The sequence below is a fragment of the Ursus arctos genome, unplaced genomic scaffold (genome assembly GCF_023065955.2).
Source record: "Ursus arctos isolate Adak ecotype North America unplaced genomic scaffold, UrsArc2.0 scaffold_36, whole genome shotgun sequence".
NCBI lineage: Eukaryota > Metazoa > Chordata > Mammalia > Carnivora > Ursidae > Ursus > Ursus arctos.
In genome coordinates this window covers 6,605,623-6,626,613 of record NW_026623050.1, presented here as the reverse complement: position 1 = coordinate 6,626,613, position 20,991 = coordinate 6,605,623, and the positions used below count along the sequence as shown (strand labels likewise).

At 56.7% G+C, this 20,991-nt stretch overlaps 1 protein-coding gene across 1 annotated transcript; it reads right to left on the bottom strand.

Moving 5' to 3' along the window:
- Positions 1-845: 845 nt before the first annotated feature.
- Positions 846-13,394, bottom strand: DISP2 (dispatched RND transporter family member 2). The gene is made up of 8 exons (XM_026480021.4): positions 13,282-13,394; positions 7,188-7,517; positions 6,909-6,938; positions 6,637-6,760; positions 6,221-6,336; positions 5,915-6,042; positions 5,606-5,703; positions 846-4,106 (listed from the first exon to the last, which is right to left on the bottom strand). Exons 1-8 carry the CDS (start codon positions 13,392-13,394, stop codon positions 846-848), a joined length of 4,200 nt encoding a protein of 1,399 aa, XP_026335806.3.
- Between the last annotated feature and the right edge of the window lie 7,597 nt (positions 13,395-20,991).

The window sequence follows — 20,991 nt, the reverse complement described above, 5'->3', positions numbered from 1 at the left end:
ATGACTTTACCTATAAATCGGGGGGGGGGGAGGCAAAAAGACCTGGCTAATGGCAGGCTGCCCCATAGTGAAATGGGGCGATTCCAAGGAGACATGGGTATGCAAGTTAAGCACTGTGTGAAGGAAGAGATGCAGGCTGTAAAGGGTTCTTACTGTTTGCTGACAGGGGAGCAGCTCTCCACGAGGGCCCATGCTGCAATTTAGAGACACTCTGGGCCTGACCAGTCCCCGTCCCCATGCTCCATTCCCAGCAGCCATCTCTGCCCGGCCTTGACAAATTTCTGGTCAGACTGGGGAGTGTGAGGGGTTAGGGCCGTTCAAGGAAGGAGGCCTCAGCCTAATCCTGGCCCGGAGAAGCTCCCCAAAGAGAAGGAAGTGTCCTGATAAAGAGCCCCTGAAAGGTGTAAGGTCCCGGAGGCTGCTGAGGCTCCCCAAGGCTCTTTTGGTTGGTAAGGTGCCCTGCAGGGTCCCAAGGACTGGGTCCCTCACGTCCACTTGGCATGGGGGCCAGGTCAGCCTCCCCTGATACCTGCAGCTACACGTCTGGCCTTCCCCCTTCCAGAGGTCCTGGCTGGCAGTACAGAGGGCAGACGAGTCCTCAGCAAGTCACAAGACATGAGCCTGTGACCTTTCTCTCCAAAAATCCTCCCCACCGAATCCTCCAGATGTGGGGAGTAAGCCGCAGCCTGGACCAAGGCTGACACACGTGGCAGGGTTTAAAATCCACAACGGGACGGTGAAACCTCTCCATGCTGATGTGGGGAGACACCATCAGGCTCCAGTCTGGGGCTGCCTCTTCACCTCCAACAGGCTCTGCACCCTAGTCCGGCCTCCCGGGGCCCCCCTCAGCTACTGTAGCCTGAAGTGTGGGTGCTGGGCCTGCGGAGCCAAACGTCGGGCAGATCTGGCTGGCTGTTGGGCAGCACCACAGGGCTGCCATCCCCCGGTGCCCCACGGCCTTTCCAGGACGAGCTGCTCTGGTGGGAGGCAGGCAGTGACGGATCGTACACCGTCTCCCTCAGTGCCAGCCACAGGGTGTCCCGCTTCCCATTCAGCTGGCCCCGCTCCGGCACTGTTTGCTCCGTTTCGTCCAGGTCGTCTGGGGAGGCACCCACAGAATCCGGTACTCGGGCACTGGGCTCAGAGGTGCTCAGGCAGGTCTCATCAGAGACGCTGAGCCCCTCCAGGGTGCTGGCTGAGGAGCAGAGGCAATCGGGAGGCTCCGCAGCCTTGGGTTTGGCAGAGTGGGCGGGGGCGTCTGGGGAGGCCTGCCCAGGTGCAGACTTCTGCCCTGGGGAGTCCTGCCTGCCTTGGGTCTTGGGGCTGGGGCCAGCCTGCTTATAGGGGGAGGAGGTCTGCAGGGCTGGACACTGGCTGAAGACTGCCTGGTGGTCCAGGAACAGCTCCCTCGGGGAGGCAGGGGCCGGTGGGGGCCGGGCGCAGCAGGGGCCATCATGCAGCTGGAGATCCTCAGAGAGCACGGAGGGCCGATGGGACAGTTTGCTCGTGGCTGTGCTGGTGTCAAAGCTGGGGCTCCGGCGCCGTGCCAGGGGCTGGAGCTCGTACTGTTGCGAGCAGGAGGCGGGCGCCCCTCCCACTGGCCCTGCTCGTGGTCGGCCTGCCTTCTCCCCACTAGGCTCCCCAGTTCCAGCGTCCCACGGCAGGTGGGCACAAGGCCAGAGGATCTGCCCGCAGTTCTTCTCTGGCCCAAAGAAACAGCACAGAGATTGGAAGAAGAAGCTGGCAAAGCCACAGCTGACACACTTGACCATCATGAGAACGATGCCCAGCTTGCGGTAGAGCAGCACCGTGGCGGGCAGCGTGAGCACCCCCGCCGCAAACAGGGCCGCGGCCCCCACTGCCGTGGCACAGCTGCTCTGGCGCAGGGAGAAGGCCACACGGCTCAGGCGGTCGGGGTGTGGGCACAGGTGATAGGAGATACAGTAGTTGACAGTGAAGTCCACCGACAGGCCCACGGAGGCCGAGAGGAAGAGGGCTTCGGCAGTGTTGAGCTGCCATTCGAGTAGAACCAGGAGCCCCACGGTGAGCAGGACGGTGCCTGCCACCGCTGCCACGGAGAACAGGCTAAGCGGAACATTCCAGGTGCCCAGCAGCAGCGTGGCAAAGGCCAGCGCCAGAGCCAGGCCCAGCACCACGGCAGGTTCTGTGCTCAGGCTGTGCTGCAGGCTGTAGAGCTCCAGATGGCTGGTAAACCAGCCCCGGTGGAGGCCGGGAGGTGCCCTGCCCAGCTCGGCCGCCAGCCAGTGGCTGACCTCGGTGTAGAAGTGGTGGGCCTGGCTGTAGTCCGGACTATACTGGAAGTTAGTCTGGAACTGCAGAACCAGGGCGGCCAGGCTGCCGTGAGCATCGAAGCGGGGTCCTAGGTCACGGGTGCTGTTGGGGCCTTGCTCCAGAGCCATCATCTTGAGGCAGTGCAGGAAAAGCTGGGGTGCCCAAGGGAAACCCGAGTGGCCACAGCAGAGGCCCGGCCCCAGACGGGCACACCTGGGGCTGTCCACCCAGCGCTGGAGGGCCTCCACGAAGCACAGTGTGGGCCAGCCCTCCGGCTGGGCCCCGAAGAAGCTCTGATTCCGAGCTCCGTGGCAGAGCGCCAGCAGCCAGCGCTGGGCCTCGGGACCGCTGGCCGAGAAGGCGGGGTCGCTCACCAGTGAGCTGTTGCTGCGGGGGTCCAGCGGGTCGCCGGTGTCCACGGGCAGGATGCCCCACACCAAAACCACGGGCATGTGGCCGCCCTCGCCCTGAGGCAGCCGCTCGAACAGGAACTGCTGGCGGTACTCGGCGTCGAAGCGCTCGAAGGGGTGGCTGGGCCGGAAGACCTGGCCGCGGGGCGGCGGCAGCGTGGGCAGCCGCAGGCGGGGGCTGACGCCGGCGATGTAGGCGCCCCCTGCCGCCAGCGCGGCGAACCAGCAGATCCAGATGTAGCGGAACTTGATGACCCCGCAGGGCAGGAGGCGCTGGAAGAGCAGGCGCGAGGTGCCGGCCGCCGCCCTCCGGAGGCCGCGGAGCCGCCGGTGCAGCGCCAGCACCAGCCGCCGGGGCGCACTGCCGCCGCGCGGGCCCTGCGCCCGGGCCGCACAGCCGCGCGCCAGGTAGCGCTCGTGGAGCACGGCGGAGGCGGGCAGCCAGGCCAGCGTGAGCGCCAGGTGCGCCAGCACGGCCGTGCCCATGTAGAGGGCGAAGCAGCGCACGGCCGGCAGGCGGCTCAGGTAGCTGGCGTAGAAGGCCGCGGCCGTGGTCAGGCCCGAGACCAGCAGCAGGTAGCCGAAGTGGTGCATGGTGCGGCGCACGCGCGGCGCCAGCCCCCCGGAGGGCAGCTGGCTCTTGCTGAGGCGCCACAGGTCGAAGAAGATGAGGGTGTGGTTGGCGCAGACGCCGCTGAGCAGGACCAAGGCGGCCAGATTGACGAAGGGGAAGAAGGCCATGCGGAAGGCCACTCGGTAGAGAAAGAAGGCGACCAGTAGGGAGCCCAGCACCCCCAGCAGCACCATGAGGGTGAGGAAGAGGGAACGCAGGTAGAGGGCGATGCTGAGGAAGATGGCAGCCAGGGCCAGCAACGGGTACACCGTGTCCTGGGCCAGGTAATGCCTCAGCAGCTCCTGCTTGAGGCCCAGGTCCATGCCAGTGATGGAGGTGTAGTTGTCAGAGAGCCCCCAGGGCGTGGCGAGGCGGTCCAGGTAGATGCCCATCATGGAGGCCCCCTTGGGAGTGGGCAGGAAGAGCAGGCTGTACTTGAGCGAGGGCACCTGGTAGTCGGCAGTCTGGGGACTCAGGAAGTCCCTGTCCAGCAGGAAGTGGAGGAGCTGGTAGACGGCGCTGCTCCGGGAGCACTTGGCGGGAACCTGGGCGCAGTGCGCCGGCTTGTCCTGCCCGGGGCCCAGACAGGAGGGCACCAGGGCCCCGCGGTGGTAGTAGATGGCACAGGCCCGCAGAAGGGCCAGTGTTCGGGCTGCATCGGCTTGAGTAGTGTCCAGGCAGGAGGAGCGGTTGGAGAGCACGGCCACGTAGTTGCCCAAGGACCAGCTGGGGCAGCACTTGTTGGCTTCCGTACGCTGGCACAGAGCCCCAAAGTGGCTATGGGAGCGGATCTGTATGGCACACACGGCAGGAGAGAGCTCAGGGCCAAGGCAGCGGCCCAGGTTCCCCGGCCCTGTCCAGGGCCCTCTCACCTCTTGTCAGGCTAGAGCGTGGGGGTGGAGAGGTATCCTGACAGCCCAGCACACGGAGCTCGTCTCAGAGCTGCAGTTAGTTCCTGGCTACATGTTGATTCCACCAAAGGGGAGCCTCAGGAACGCTGCCCGAGGCCTCGGCCTGAGAGGTCCTGTCCTAAGGGCCCCTGCAGGTCACGTACCCCAATCTACACTGTCTCAGCCAGGAGTGGAAGTGGCTGTGTCGGCCACAGATGGCTCAAGGGTCCAGGGAACCAGAAGCAAACAGTGGGAAAAGGAGGGGCCAGAACATTCCAGGGTAGGGTCAGTGCCAAACCTTAGCCCCCTACCTCTGTCCACTGGGCTGCTTACACCGTCTTAGGGACAGGGCTATTTCTGTTTCAGACCTCATGCCTCCTTTTCTCTCCCACCTGCCGATGACACAACACATCACAACAGCTGGTGCAGCTCTGGAGGGCACTGGCCTGGGGATCTGAGCCTTGTTTCGCTACCAACCAGCGGTATGGCCTTGGGCCTGAGGTCATGGTGACAATAGCAACATTGATTGAGAGATTTCTACTGCCAGTCATTATGGCAAATTCTATCTTGTTTAATTGCCACAACATCCTTATGAGAAAAGTACCATTATTTGTCCCATTTTCCATATTCGAAGTCCGAGGCACTGAGAGGTTTAGAAACGTGCCTCCAAGTCACACAGCTAGGGGGTATTAGAACTGGCCTTGGGGCACCTGGGTGGCTCATTCGGCTGACTGTCCAACTCTTGATTTTGGCTCAGGTTGTGATCTTGGGGTCGTGGAATGCAGCCCCATGTGGGGCTCTGCGCTCAGCGTGGAGTCTGCTTGTCCCTCTCCCTCTGCCCTTCGGCCTGGTCTCGCTCTCTCTCAGACGAAAAATAAATAAAACCTTTTTAAAAAAACGGCCTTGAATTCAGGAGTCTGGCTGCAGGGCCCATGTTCCTAACCAGTGTCTCTAGTACTTCACACACTTGTGTGGAGTGCCTTGGGCCACTCAGCGGTGTTTACACTGTTTCTAGCAGCAAACCTTTCTTCGGATGTTATGGTATATGGCTCTCCAGGTAGCATGACTGGACGGGCACTGCTTGGGTTGATGGAGCCTGGGGCCTTGGGCTGGGGCCTCCTCAACAGCTCTTGAGGCTCCTTTTCGGGACCTTTTGAAAATCCCCTAGGCTCTGCATAGTCTCTGTGTTTTGGCTTTTCTAAAAACAGCTGACTCCCCCCCCCTCCCCCGGCCGCCAATCTGGAGCCTTTCGACAGGGTTGGAATACTTTTCTAAGGAGGAAATAGTCTTCCCCAGTCCACCCTGCAGTCCCAGCTACTTCCCTGGAATTAGGTCCCTCCTGTCTCTCGCCCGCCCCTAGCCCCACCTCCCGCCGCCTGGCTCCTCCCCAGTCAGCTCACCTGGTCCTGCTCCATGCGACACATGGAGTGGATGGCGTGCAGGTTCCACAGGCTGCCCGCTGACGTGGACATGAACACCAGCTGTGCATAGCTCTTCTCTGCAACACACGCCCCGCCCCCACCCCAGAGCTCAGCTCTTTGGCATCAGGTCCTGGGCCCACTGGGGGGAAGATGCTTACCCAGGGCCCTATGAGGTTCAGATTCTCAGGAGTCTGAACCCTGTGCCTGGCTGCCTGATCCGGTGCCCCCCACCCCCCGACTTTGTGTGACTGGAGATCGAAGGCAGGAACGGGCCAGGTTGCAGCTTACCGGGCGGGCCACAGAAGAAGTCCTCCTGCCCTCTGTCCTCCGGGGGCTCCACCATCCTTCGAGGCCGCACTAAGCCCTCCTGGGTACTGCTCCAGGGTGTGGGGCTCAGAGTGGTGTGGGCATTTGAGCTGAGGTAGAGAGAAGATCTATGCCAGGCACCATCAAGAGGTGGGGGCTCAGAGGAGGCCAGACACCACATCCCACTGGACCCCAGCAAGTCCCTTTGACCTGCGTTTGGGGAGGTCACCCGATGCCCTCTCTCTTTCCCCCATTCCCTTCAACAGTGGAAAGATGGAAACCCACTACCTGTTCTGCTCAAGGTCTGGGGAAAGAGAAAGCAGCTTCCTGGGGCCTGTGAGGGTTTGCAGTGCTCTCCAGACCACTAGCTTACGCCCAATGTCTGTGTCTCGAGGCTCAAAGCCCTGCAGGGAGGGGGACAGAGACGATCAGGCAGGCAGAAGGAGGAGGGCTCCATCTGGCCCTTCTTGGCTCTGCCCCTTTGAGTCCCCGGAGCAGGGAAGGCCAGCCCGCCTTTCTGGATTGTTGGACAGGCGTATCACCTCCGTACCATCTCCCCAACTCCCTCTAGGGGTCAAGAGCCCACCACTGCCATCCCACCCCCACCGGGGTCACTCCAACTTTCTGCCCCAGACTGAGCTGAGGTGGCCAGGCCGGGGTGTTGGGGGGGGAGGGCGTCCCTGTCCCTCCCCTTAGCCTCTTACCAGCAAGGGCTTAGAGAAGTCAGGCAGCTGGTCCCCCAACAGTCCAGCCAGGGTGCAGAGAATGATGACGGCCAGACAGAGCAGCAGCACAGCCGCCGGCCACTCGGCAATCAGCTGGGAATAGCTGGGAAAGAGGAAGAGAAGCCACTGGAATTGGAGTTGGGTGTGGTAGCAGGACGTGGTGAGCTTAGAAGTCACCAGGAAGCGGTGGTAGGGCCGGACTCGGCTCCAACCTAGTCACCCCTAGGGGGCCAGAGAAGGCCCAGGCCTACCTCTTTGGCATCTGGAAGGTCCGTTCCTGCCTGTGGAAGAGAAGAAAAGACACTTGCTTGTCAGAGCCCACTTGCAGGGTGGGAGGTAGGGTGTGGAGACAGAGGAAGATGGTACTAACCCTTTCAGGCTGTTCTACTCCCAAGCTCCAACCCTTACCTCCTCCTCCATCCAGGCGACATCCCAGGCTGCCTCTTTCTGGAGCCCGGCGGGCTCACCCCACTTTTAAGCCCTGCCCCATGTTCCAGCGGAAGCCTGCAGGCCGCTGGACTCCTCCTTACCTGACGCTGACCACATGGTGCTGCACAGACGGTGGCTTCCAGGCCCCATCTCGCTGTGAGGGCGCTGGGGAAGGGCTGAGGCTAGAGCCATGGGAACACAGAGCTGCCCGGTCCCCAAGCCCTGGCAGGGAACTGTCCCCCCGGTATTCCTGTGGTGCCCGAGGATAGGTGAAGTGTGCAGGGGCCAAGGGGCTGGATGGGCCCACAGGCTGGAGGGTGGAAGTGGCTGGTGGGGGTCCTGAAGAACTGGAAGGGTCCTCCAGGGGGCCGCTGTGGAGGGAGCAGCTTTTCTCTGGGCTTGCCTCAGGGGCCACAGCCTTTCTCTGGGACCTGGGGAGAGAGAAGACCAGCGTGATGGGGGTGGGGGATGGTGTTGGGCCACCCCACGCCCCAGAGTTGTTCAGTAGTCTGAGACAAGGAGACGGGGGCTTGAGGTTGTTCTTATTAGTCCCAGGGGAGAGGAGAGGAGGGTGCAGCCTCCAGCTGTACATCGCCTTCCTACCCCTTGGGTCCATTGTCTCAGTCACTCACCTGGCCATGCACTCAAAAAACATAATTGGCAGCCTGCGACAAGCCACACGCTGTACTTTTACATATACGATCTGGTATACTCCTCACACGGGGGAAATACTTTCCTTGTTCTGTATTTGAAAATAGGTTCAGTGAGACATGAAGAACTGGGCCTTCAACCCATTCTGACTTGCAGTTCTGTGCTCCAACTTCTTCTTTTTTTTTTTTAAAAGATTTGTTTGAGAGACAGAGAGAGAGAGAGTAGGGGGAGTGGCAGGCAGAGGGAGAAGCAGGCTCCCCGCTGAGCAAGGAGCCTGATGTGGGACTCAATCCCAGGACCCCGGGATCATGACTTAAGCCGACCTTTAGTCTCAGTTCAACTCCGACCTTCTTCAAGAAGCCTTCTCTGACTACCCGTTCTAAATAACCACCTGCTAGCCCTCTAGCCCCTTACCCTGCTTTATATCTCTGCACAGCATTTGCCCCAACTGGACATTAGACGGTTGTTGTGTTTCTTGCCTGCCTCTCCTATGGAATGTGAGCTCTGGGAGAGCAGCGTCTGTGCCTTTGTTCATCTCTGTAGCCCAAGTGCCTTGAACAGTGCCTTGCACTCAGGAGGGGCCCAGGGAATGTTTGCTGAGTGAATACTGAGCACTAGACAGCCTGCTAACGGTGGTGCTGGGATGAATAAGGCCCATCTTTGTCTTCTAGTCACTCATAGTAGGTGGGAGATGTTGACAACAGTCCAACATGCTGAGTGCTGTGAGAGAGGAAGTCACAGAGGGCTGAAGGAGCCCAGAGGAAGGCCCAACTTTGACAGGGGTCGGGGTAGTCAGGGAAGGTTTGGCAGAGGCAAGTGCTGCCCTACGAGCACCCTTAGGCCACGGGACAGAAGGTTTGCTCTGCAAGAGTGTGCACAGTTGGGAGAGGGAGTTGGGACCCCCAAAAGGCTTGCCAAGGAAGAGTCAGCAATAGATTCTTCTTTCAGAGTTACTCATGAGGGCGGTACTCAGTGCATGGACTCAGCCCCACTCCCTGGGTGCAGGGGGAGGCGGAGTCCCACCCAGTGGCAGGACTGCCAGACCTAGGACAGGAGTAGATGGCTACAGAACAGAGTCCCCGAGGGCTGTGGGGTGTTCCCAGAGAGGTTCTGAACTGGGAAGCGGTGGCAGAGCCCTGTCACCTCTCCCCATTCACCTGACTCGCCTGGCCTGCCAGAACTTGTATAGTTGGGTGGTTTACTCTGAGCCAACTCTGGCTTTCAGCCCTGCCTGCTGCACTCCCAGAGGGACTATAGGCCAGAGCCCAGCCATGGTGGCAAGCAGACATTGCCCAGGGAGCCTGGGTTCTGCCCAGACTAAGTAGAGGAACTGGGAAGAATAGGCAAGCTCTTCCTCCTCCCAGAAGGCTGGCTGCCTGGCATAGCAGCCAGTCTGGGAAGGCATGACCTTCATGCCGAGAGCAAAATGGGGGAGCACTGGAGGTGGGCTCCTGGCTCTATCATTCTTTAGCTGCGGGGCCTTGGGAAAGACACACAATTCTTGGGGTGCTGGCATCCTTGTCTTTTGAGCGAGAGGATGACGATAACGCCCCCTCTCAGGTTTGGTACAGGAATTACCTGGTGTAACATACGTGAGCTGCCTGCTACGGAGCCTGGCATGTGGAAGACACATTTGCTGTCCCGCCCCCTCTTGCACTCAGTGCTGCAGGGAGCCTGTCGTTTGAGAAGTATATTTATCTTTACAGTTTGACCTCTTTAGGCACCTCAGATAATATAGCTCTATTTTAGAACTCCTCACACCTTGAGAATCTCGGTACATATATAATTATAAATACTTTCCTTTTTCCTACTCAAAAGCTGCATCAGAATTTGATCTCATGATTTAAATCCCTGACACTTATTTTTTAACTAAGTCAACGTTTAGAAAAAGAGGAACTTGACCAAAGTTGTTCGAAAGCAAGACCTCAGATGGCCCATAAAGTGGCTATAGCAACCAGTGTCCTAGCAGATAAAAGACCTTATTGGCCCATTCCTGTGGGTCAAAGGGAAGCTGGATAATGGCCTGGGTTTCTGTGCATAAGTGTGGACATTTACTTCTTTAAGGTTTTTATTCTGCAGGTCTTTTTTTTTTTAAGATTATATTTATTTATTTGACAGAGAGAGAGAGAGTGAGCACACAAGCAGGGGGAGCGGCAGGCAGAGGGAGAAGCAGGCTCCCTGTTGAGCAGGGAACCCAACTCGGGATTTGATCCTAGGACCCTGGGATCATAACCTGAGCCGAAGGCAGATGCTTAACCGACTGAGCCACCCAGGGGCCCCTTGCAGGTCTTTTCTGAGCACTTATCACATGCTGGGCACCGTTCTGGGTCTGTGTTATCCTGAAGGTATGAAAATGACCCATTAATCTTGGTCTCCCATCCATTTATTTATTTATTTATTTATTTATTTATTTATTTATTTTTAAGATTTTATTTTATTTTTTATTTTATTTTTTTTAGAGAGAGAGAGAGCGTGTACCCTCGCATGGTGGGGAGGAGAGGGGCAGACGGAGAGAGAGGGAATCTTAAGCAGGCTTCATGCAGTGTTTGATGTCATAACCTTGAGATCATGACCTGAGCCAAAATCAAGAATTGGATGCTTAACTGACTGAGCCACACAGGAGCACCAAGATTTAATTTTTTTTTAATTTTAATTTTTTAAAAGTAGGCTCCATGCCCAGTGTGGAGCCCAACATGGGGCTTGAACTCATGACCCTGAGATCAACACCTAAGCTGAGATCAAGAGTCAGATGCTTAACCCACTGAGGCACCCGGGTACCCCAAGATCTTTTTTTTTTTTAAAGTAATCTCTACACCCAATGTGGGGCTCAAACAATCCTGAGATCAACAGTCGCATGCTCCACTGACTGAGCCAGCCAGGTGCCCCTTGGTCTCCCTCTTTAGAGCTAAGCCTGCATTCCAGGGGTCAGGAGGGTGGGGCAGCCAGGGTGTCTATTCCAGCTGCCCACGGCCTTAGAGCACTCACTGAGTACTGGGCTTTTCCTAGAGACAGGCTTCCCCTGCCCCACTTGGAGTGGGGTTTCTTTTTCCCCCATTAAGGGTACCTAGCACTATGGGGGTGCTGGAGGAGAAAGGGAGCACTCCCCCTTAACCAGTCTGGCAAAGTTCTAAGCCTGTGCTGTTCTTTAGCTGGCTTCTCTTCAAGGGGGATTCCAGCCTCTACCATTGGTTTGCTTCTACTGGGGTCTCCCTGGCCCCAGCCTCTTCTTCTCAACCCCTCTCATCCCTCTCCAGGGACCTAAGATTAGCTCCTCCCAAATCTCATCCTTCTTGACGGTGCCCATCATTGTCACTGTGGCAGAATTTGAAACCCTTCACATTCTAGCTGCTGTAGAACTGGGCCTTTGTCTCAACCCTCCCAAGGAGAAGAGCCAAACTCTTCTGAGAATAAAAACTTTCTCCTGCCAGCTCCTGCTGCCCTCGGTTTTCAGGAGACCTAGTAATAATACAGGTTAAACACCCCAGACCTTGCCTCCCCAGGCAGCTTTTATTCTTTTTTTTTTTTTAAAGATTTTATTTATTAATTTGACATAGAGAGACAGCCAGTGAGAGAGGGAACACAAGCAGAGGGAGTGAGAGAGGACGAAGCAGGCTCCTACCGGAGGAGCCTGATGTGGGGCTCGATCCCAGAACGCTGGGATCACGCCCTGAGCCAAAGGCAGACGCCTAACGACTGCACCACCCAGGCGCCCCAGGCAGCTTTTATTCTTATCCCCCTCAGTTCCATGCCTCCGACAACCCCCTAGGCTGGCCTGTAACCCAAGTGACTGGGGCGGGCAGGCAGGGGCATGGGAAGTGGCGACACAGGCTTCCTCAAGAGGCCAAAGCTAAAGCAGCCAGGGCCTGGCTGACAGGGTCCCCTACACAGAGCTCCACTTGGGAGACTCATAAGAGGTAACTGTACATGCACATTGACGGCACCCCCAGCCCACAGACACAGAGCCATATGGACACCCATGTGATCCCGCAGAGTGGCCAAGACAGATGAGGGAGCAGTTCATGCCAATAGGAAAATAAAAAGGTAATTTTAAAAACACAGAAAGTGAAAAATTTCAAATCGCTCTGGAGTCAATGAATTAGGAAAGGACCATGGTGTGCTTACACAGGTGCACTGTTTTATTCACTGAGTATCTAACTCCAGAGTACTACTTAGCTTAGCAGGAACATATTTGTGTTTCTTGAATTGAACTGTGTCCCTTTGCCTGATTAGTGTCCAGAGTCTCTGGGGAAGTGCAGAGAGAGGCCAGAGGTCCCAAGGAATGGCTGAAGAGTTGCTGAAGGAGAGCAAGTGGTTCCTGTGCTCAAGAATGGTCCCCAGGTGCAGGGGAAGTGATCAGACCAGACGAGGCTTATCCTTGAGGAAATATCCAATCAACAAATGACTCTCCAGCCCCTTCTAGGGGTACTCCTGGCCCCAGGCCCCCGCCCTGCCCTGTCCTGTCCCTGCCCTGTCCATCCTTGGCTCCTTCGTCAGGCAGCCCCCTGGTCCAGGGAACACATCCATTCTGTGTCTCACTGCCTTGAAGAAAGCTCTGTGCCTTTCAGAGTGAAAGGTGGCTAAATCTACCCAGGCTGATGTGTTAACAAGAGGGAAGAAAACATTTTTTCTCTACTTGTGGGGCCTCCTCTTTGCTCTGAGGTACAGAACGTACATTTTAACTGGGGAAGTGTATGTTCACCTCTGCTTTTTGCCCCTAAAGAATGCCTCTTATTTCAGTCCAGGCAGGAGAGAGAGAGGCAATATCATGGCAGGAGAGGGATTCTAAGGGTGGCAGACCAGGCAGGCCACAGAAATTGCGCCATATTGCTACCTGGCTGGGTTGTTCCCTCACACAGACGGTGGAGGAAGGTGGAGGGAGGAGAGGCGCTGAGATCTGAGCCTGGGACTCCTTCAGGGATGGTACTGACCGCCGCCTGAGTCTCAGAGCCTGCCCATCCTCCTTGCGCCTCCAGCGAGTGAATGCTGGTAGCAGCCACACGCGGGGACTCAAGCCCACACGTGTGCAGCTGGCCATGAAGGCAGACTGGAAACTGACGGTGATGGACAAAGACAGTTCCTGGTGTGGCGGCGAGTGTCAGCCCTCCCCAGAACACACACCTGGGGGATCCTCCCGTCTATGCTACACGCGCACCTTCGAGCACACTGACATGCTGGAACCCAGACTAAGGTCTCCGCGGGCTTGGGGCTTACTGAGAAGATGTGGGGGCAGGGCCTAGAGGGAGGGGCTCAGGAGGCCGTAGGGTCGGAGGAAACCCCGGACCTAGAGGTAAGGTAGGAACGGTGGGTGGGGCAGGTACTGGGGGAGTGAGGGCGATGGGGACTGACAGTAGGGGGTATCAGGGAGACAAAATTGAAACGGCAGAATGAGGGCGTGGCCAGGGGGCCGGTAGCTCCGAGGCGCTGGAAGGGGCTTTGGGAGAGGCTGGGGAATGAATGAGGGAGACATATGGCGGCTATGGGGATACCTGGGGCGGGGGTGCTGGGAAGGTCTGCGAGCTGGGTCTGCGGAGCGGTCCTCCCTACCTGTCCGGGGAGCTGCCGTCTGGGGCCAGGGGCTCCCCCTTGGGCCGCTGCTCCCCTTCCGGACCCGGGCGGGGAGCCGGACCGCTGCTGCTGCTGCCACTACCAGCGTCCATGCCCGTGGGCGGCACCGCTGTCCGGGCGCTGGTGCTGAAGCGGTGGCGGTGGCGGGTTCCCGCGCATGCGTCAGCTCCAGTCGGACAGATCGCTGGGCGGGGCCGACAAAGAGCCCAGCCAATGGGCGCGGCACCGGGGGGGCGGGGCGGGGCGGGGCGGGGCCAGAGGCTCCTTGAGGCGCGGCTTGGCTTCCGCTGGAGGCTTGCTGTCTTTAAGATCCCGGGACCGGTAGAGGTGGGCTGCTCTATCCAGGCCAGGTCTGAGAGGGGCTGTTAGGAGTGCGGCCGGCTGGCTGTAGTCCGCATGTTGGCCTTTCCCAGAGGACATCGATCTTCCCGTAAGGGACCAGGAAGCGCGACTCCAGGCACCGTGCAGAGAGCCTCCCTACTTGAAACGCACTCTTCCAGCCAGAAAGAGGGAGAAACTTCGGCACCCGCACTTCACTGCAGGAAGCCGAAGGGTTGAGAGGTCGGGCGACTTAAGTCCCACATTTCTCTCGGCTTTGCTTAGCAACTCCCTTCTCCCCAATGGGACTAGGCACTGTCAGGTTGGCTCTGTCTTTACATTTGTCTGGACCTGGACCTGGGTTTGCACTCCTTAGGACTGGAGGCTGGCTTCTATGATTCAAGTGCAGAGTATGGGGTGTGGGAAGAGGGAGAAGAGAGAATTCACAGCTCTTTTTTTTATGATCACCTCACTTCAGCCTGGGAGGTACCCAATAGCCACTCACTTTAAGATACTTGCTGCTCCACTATCAGGGAATGGTTATGAGGGAAGGGAGGGGGTGATGGGCCTGGGACAGGCCTGGATAGAGGGCTAGAATAGACATGGGTGGTGTGAGAGGCCTGGGAGTTGGGGAGTAGAGAGGGTTCCAGATGTGGGATTTGGATGGAAAGGGTTTCACAGCAAGCATGCTAGCTGAATGTGCAGGGAGGTGCCATGGCTGAGGAATGGGGCTAGGAAGAGAGTCAGAACTTACAAGTATTTAGAATATAGGTATCCCTAAACTGTGTGCAAATGTCACTCTATGCAAGGCATTGGTCACTAGGTGGGAGAATCTGGAGGTAGGTGTAGAAGGGGTGGGCCTGTCCTGAGTAGCTTACACTTTGGCTGGAGGTATAAAAGCCAGCCCATAAATCGGTGCCAACTGGGTAGGGTGTGGTTAGGCCCATGTGGTGGCTGATATAATCTACAGAGAAGGGCACAGCGTACAAGGAGGACCTCTCTCTTCCTAATGGGCTTTAGGGAAGACTTCATATTGATGGTGGAGCTTCAGCTGGCTGGGAGGGAAGGTATTTGTGACTTGGAGGTTGGGAAGGGGTGGTGGTGGTGAAATAGGCAAAGTTAAGGAGGCTGGAAAGTTCAGTGTCTTTTTAGGGAATGGTGAGAAATACATCTGGACAGTAGGGATCCATTGAAGGCTTTTGATCTGTAGAGGCATCTAGATGGAACCTTGGGAGGCCCATGGGATCCAGGTGTATATGATGCGGTTAAAGTTGAGGTTGTTTGATGGGAGAGGGCAGAAGTGAAAAGGAAAGGAGCAGTGGTCTTATACAATCATGTGTTATGGGCACCACTGAGTCACGCTTCTGAGAATGCCTGGCTAGGTGCTCATTTTTATAATTAGGGAACTCAGAGACCACCAGCACCCTGGATGCCAAGTTGGACACAAAGGAAGACAGGCTCTTTAAGAGTAAAATATGGCCTCTGGGAGGCTGTTTATTAGGAAGAGAAGATTCTGCTTCGGGCTCCACGCCAGGTCAGCAAGGCAACCCAACTCAGGCTTCCCATTCTCGTGTCCTCTTTCTTCTGCTTCCTTAGTGATGTGGACCAGGTGGGGGCCCAGGGTGCCCTGGGGGGTGTTTCTTCCCAGGACCGTGCTCTGGGCCATGGCCAGGGGGGTGCCCTGGGGGGTGTTTGTTCCCAGGACCATGCTCTGGGCCATGGCCAGGAGGGTGCCCACAGGGTCCTGGGGGGTGCCCTGGGCCAGGGCCACCACCATGGCAGTGCCCCTGTGGAAAGCCAAATGAACAATGTTAGAGTCAGAGGTCAGTGCCAGTTGCCTGAGATCAACTTCTCTCTTCCTCCCCCCTTCCCTCCACCTTCTGTTATAGAGGATTCTGGATTCCTGGGCACTAGCAGGGGATGGTGGTAGAGGGCTGGGAGGCAGGGACAGCGAGTGATGAAGCCAGAGCACTGAGCAGAGAAAAGGGGAAGAACCTAGATTCATTGGTTTCCATTCCTTGAGCCAAGAAATGACTCCTACTCCCTGGACCTTGGTTTATTTCTGTAACTGAGGAACAGAATTATCTCATCTTCTCCCTTTTCTCACCCAGGAACCCTTATAGAGTCATTCGAGATTTTGCCAGGCTAGGAACTGCAGGCTGACTATTCACAAGTGAGGGTGGGGCTGGGGGCGGCTATAAAGGAGCTCACTGAGGGCCAGGAGCAAGGAGGAGACAAGAGGCAAGGTCAGGGGAGCTGCAGGAGCCGAGGTGGAGGAGAAGGAGAAGGAAAGGGGGGTGGGGAAGGGGAAGGGCGGGGAGGAGAAGGACGAGGAAAGTAGCTGGAGAACATGTACATGTTCTCTATGTGAGTGTGTGTGTGTGTGTGTGTGTGTGTAGGTACAAGGGTGTGTGCTCCACTTACATGCAGAGTTAGGTCTGGGTACCGCCCCATGCCTGCTGTGCACACCGGTACACGCATGTAAGCTCATGCGCATGCTTGCGTACACATGACAGTGGGAGCGTGTGTGAACCCATGCCTGTCCCTGAGCAGGTGCTAGACTCAAGAATCCAGGAAGAATAAAAATAGTAAAATCAAGGCTTTATTGCCTCAGCCAGAAGAGGCCGGAAAGAGTGTGACTTAACCTTCTGTCTTTGCTGGAACAATTCCTGAGGACCCCAAGCCAGAGGGGTTTCTTGGCCTCTTGCCACAAGCCCAGGGAGAGAAGAGAGACACCAGCCACCCTGCTTCTGGCGCTGGGGCACTGGGGGCCTGGAGCCCTGAGGGAGCGGGGGTGGGGCTATGCCCCAATCGTCAGTCGGCTTCGGCCTCCTAAGCCCCAATGAGGGCTTGGCATGGGAAAGGAAGGGGTAGGCTCCAGGGCTCAGGGCCTTCCTGTCACCATGTCAGAGTAGCCCCTTCCTCATCCAGGCTCAGTGATGCCTGCAAACAGCCACGTCCCACCCTGCCCGCCTTTTCCTTCTATGTCTGTCTTTGGGTGGGGCCAGTTCCAGGCCTAGGTGCCAGGTCTGCCGGTGGGAGCCAATGGGGGGAGGGGGTGGGGGCCTCCCTTCTCTGGCAGAGGCAGGTCCCTGGGGCACTGCAGTGTGGTTGGGGTTTGGGAGCAATCCAGCCATCCAGGGAGGCTCTGGGGGTAGCCAGGAAAGCAGAGAAGCATGGAACAGGCGGGGAAGCAGCAGGAGAGAGGCTGAGACAGGGAGGGGATGTGAGGAAGCGGGAGAGACAGATGGGAAAAGAGGAGAGGAGCCGAGGAGAAGGCTGCAGGCGGCAGGGGGTGGAGGAGCACTGTGGTGCCCCTGCCTGCCTCCCATGAGGCTGATGGCCAAGCCTGCTCCCCACTTTTCATTTCAGGAAGGTCATGGCTGCTCCCTGAAGGTCAAGGAAGTGGGCTGGAGGTCTGGAGGACATGGCAGTGGGGAGGAGAAAGGGGAGACGGCTGGAGAGCTTTCCTACCTTTGGACCTGTGGGAGAGGAAAGGAGAAAAAGAAGCAGCTTTGGTCATTTGGTTCTGCGGTGAGATACCTGTCCTGTCCCTGGTGCCCATTTTGTGGCCACCAAACCCTGCCCCACCCCCACTGCCAAGCCCCACAAAGGCTCCTCAGACTTGGTCACTTGCCTGACCATCATTCCTTCTCTCAACAACAGATACACATATATTGAAAGTCAGTACAAAGCTCAGTTGTGCATCCCTGTTTGGTCAAGAGCTGACGGAGTCCTCCAGGGTGGGGTGAAGTCAGGGAGTGTGGGTTCTTCTCCCCAGCCTGCCTGCTGTCTGCCCTCTCAACCTTGGCCAAATTCCGTGACACTGAGGAAGGCACTCCACGGTGGCAAATCCTGATTCGTCTGCTTCCACGTCCAGACAGTCCCAACCCTGCCTCCCCGCTCGCCCCCTCCCCCAAATCCTACTTTTTCCAGCCCAGTCTCTGCTCAGACCCTCAGCTGTTCGTGGGTTCTGGCTTAGGACCTTCTGGTCCCAGCTCTTAGCCTTTGCTCATGTCTCCTGCCACTTGGACATATTTGTTGCTCTGTTCTGTGTGCCTTCCAGCGGAGTGTGCTTATATTGGGCCATCCTGCTGCTCTGCTTGCCCACGGCGGGTCCAGGGGGCTCATTCTGCAATAACCAATCTGCGTGGTCCTGCATGTAAAGTGCTCCAGGGCTGGGAATCATCTGCTCGATGAGACTGCTGTTCCTTGAGGACCAGGATAGTCTTTTGTTCCTTTTAAGGGGAGCCAAGGGCATAGCTGCCAAGAGCTGAGTTCTGGGCTCCAGGCCCTCCATATCTCCACAGCCTCATCCTGAGCATGACCCCTAATTTCCCTGGGCCTCATGTATACAATGGGAGAAGCGCTTGTCTGTTTTACTCCTGAGGGTGAAGATCTAGTGAGATGAAGGATGTAGGAGCATGTTTCCTAAACTGTAAAGTGCTCTACAAAATATAAGAGATTGTTTTCCTTTTAGAACCCTCCACCACCTTCGCACAAACCCACATTCTTGCCATGCACTAGATATGGCTGACCGACTGCCTCTGCCCTCACCTCTCTCCCTCCTTCTTCACCCCACAGCCTCCCAGCCACAGCACTTACCTGGATCCATCTTTATCGGCCAAGCACAGGGAGTGACAACAGGAAAACCTGTGGTTCAACAGGTCAAGTTTAGCTGTCATCTAAATCTCAGTCTCTCCTTCTTCCCTCCTGGGGAAGCCCCTTCAAGGGATAAAAGTGCTTCCTCTGGCTTAGCTTGGTACCCAGTATGGAACAGGGCACAAGTAGGTGCCAGGCATGGGTGCTGAATGGACCCAGCGGGTCCACCCACATGGTGGGTAGACAGGGACATGAAAGTATCATGCACTGGCCCCTGAACCCCACAGCCTCACACTTGACCCCCAGAACCATCCCTAGACTCCCAATCATGAATTAATTCCACTTAGTCAATGTCAGTCATGTTAATTATTCACGTGTGCCTACCCTGTGCCAGGCTATGGTACCCAGTCCCTATAGATTCTTGTCCCTGGCATAAAGGTGGGAGAGGGAGGCTTGAAGACAGCAGTGTACCCAGAGCAGAGAAGGGAAGGCTGGGGTTGTAAGGGCCTCTGGGGGACTCAGCACAAGTGAATGGAAAGCCTTCCAGGGCCCTACTGGCTTGTTCCTACCTCCTCCCACCAGGGTTGGGAGTTGGTGGGAGGCTTGGGGTCTGAACCGGTTTGCCATTCTCCATTCTCCAATGAGTATACTCTCGTTGGATGCAGCTGCTGATGGGCCCTGGTGCCAGGGCTGGCTTCGTCTTGGTTGGGGCTGGCACAGAGATCACAATGGACAACCCCAGAATGGACCTTGGTGCACACACAATACATTCATTGTTTTTCTGACCCCCAAGTCAGACTATAGTATATGACAAAAGGACCAAATACCTGACATCAGGGCGCTCTGGTACTCATACGGTTGCTGAACATGCAAGCACGAATGTTCACACACACACACACACACACACACACACACACACATCCCTAACACAACAGCGCCAACCCCTTGCACCTCTTGAGTCACCCATTTTTGTTGCCTTCTACTTGTGCCACGAATGTTCAGCAGAGGTTAGCCTCTGAGCTATGCCCATGGTCCTTTCCGACCCCCGAGCCTTCCCCTAGTGAGTAATGAGTCTGGAAGAGATCCACGAGGCTGGGGTTAGGGAAGGGGGTGATAAAGAAAAGCTTAGGACTAGTTAGGTTGGAAGGAGAAAAAACCCAAGCCTGTTAAAAATGGGCAGCACATGTGAACAGACATTTTTTTTTCCCCAAAGAAGATGTACAGATGGCCAGACGTGAAGAGGTGCTCAACGTCACTCATCATCAGGGAAATGCAAATCAAACCACAGTGAGCTCAGCCAGCAGAGCCTTACCTGGGCGCACAGAGCAAGCAGCCGGAGGAAGTCTGAGGCTCTGTCTGTCCTCGGGTGTATTTGTATAGGGTGGGGAGGGGCTCGATGAATCAGGTACACAGGGAGGGTCATGTGCAGAGGGTGTGGAGGAAGGAGGGAGGATGGGCTAATCTTTATCAGGGCAAAGAGCAGCTGGAAGCAGGATGGGTCGGGGTGTGGGTGGGCAGCAGGTGGGGGGAACGGGGAAGAACCCTTCGCACCTGTCAGAATGGCTAGTATCAAAAAGACAAGAAACAACAAGTGTTGGTGAGGATGTAGAGAGGAGGAAATCGTTAGCTACTATTGGTAGAAATGGGAATTGGTGCAGCCACTATGGAAAACAGTACGGCGGTTCCTCAAAAAATTAAAAATAGAATCACCATATGATCCAGCAATTCCACTTCTGGGTATTTACTCAAAGAGAATGAAGATACTAATTGGAAAAGATATGTGCACCCCCATGTTCATTGCAGCATTACTTACAATAGCCAGACGAGGAAGCAACCGAAGTGTCCATCAACAGAAAGACAAAGAAAACACGGTACATGTGTACAGTGTTCTATTACTCAGCCATCAAAAAGAAGGAAATTTGCCATCTGCAACAACTTGGATGGGCCTTGAAGGCATTATGCTAAGTGAAATAAGTCAGAGAAAGACAAACGCCATATGATCTCACTTACATGTGGAATCTAAAAAAACCCCCCAAAACTCCTCAAAATCCCCCAAGCTCATAGACACAGAAAACTGGTGGTTGGTGGCCGGTGGGTGGAGGGGGTGAGGGTCAGTGGAGGTGCAAAATGGGTGTCAAAAGGTACGACCTGGGGTGCCTGCATGGCTCAGTTGTTTGGGCGTCTGCCTTCGGCTTAGGTCATGATCTCAGGGTCCTGGGATCAAGCCCCACGTCAGGCTCCCTGCTCAGCTGAGAGCCTGCTTCTCCCTCTCCCTCTGCTGCTCCCCCTGCTTGTGCGCTCTCTCTGTCAGGTAAATAAAATCTTTTTTAAAGAAGTACGAACTGTTGTACACGTGAAACTAATATAACGTTATGTCAGTTAAACCTCAGTTAGAAAAACAAGACGAGCCTTGGACTTCCTCTCCTCCGATTCAGACCAAGGAGCTTGAAGGACCTGACCTGGCGTGCAGGTCCCTCTGAAAAGGATCCCGCACACCTGGATCCCCTCAGCGCTCGGCGAGACCCCCGTGCCTGGCATGGCGGGGGCACCGGGGCTCGGCCTGGGGTGGCGGCAGGGCAGGCGGGCAGGCACATATGCGGATACACAGACCACAGCACGTAGACCCGCGCTGTGCTCATGAGAGACACAGACCAACCCACACAGATGTACGCCACCCACACCAGCAGAAACAGAGGCACGGACACCAATGTACGCACGCGCACATACTCAGAGAAGCACGACCACGCAGACCCACAGCACACTTGCACA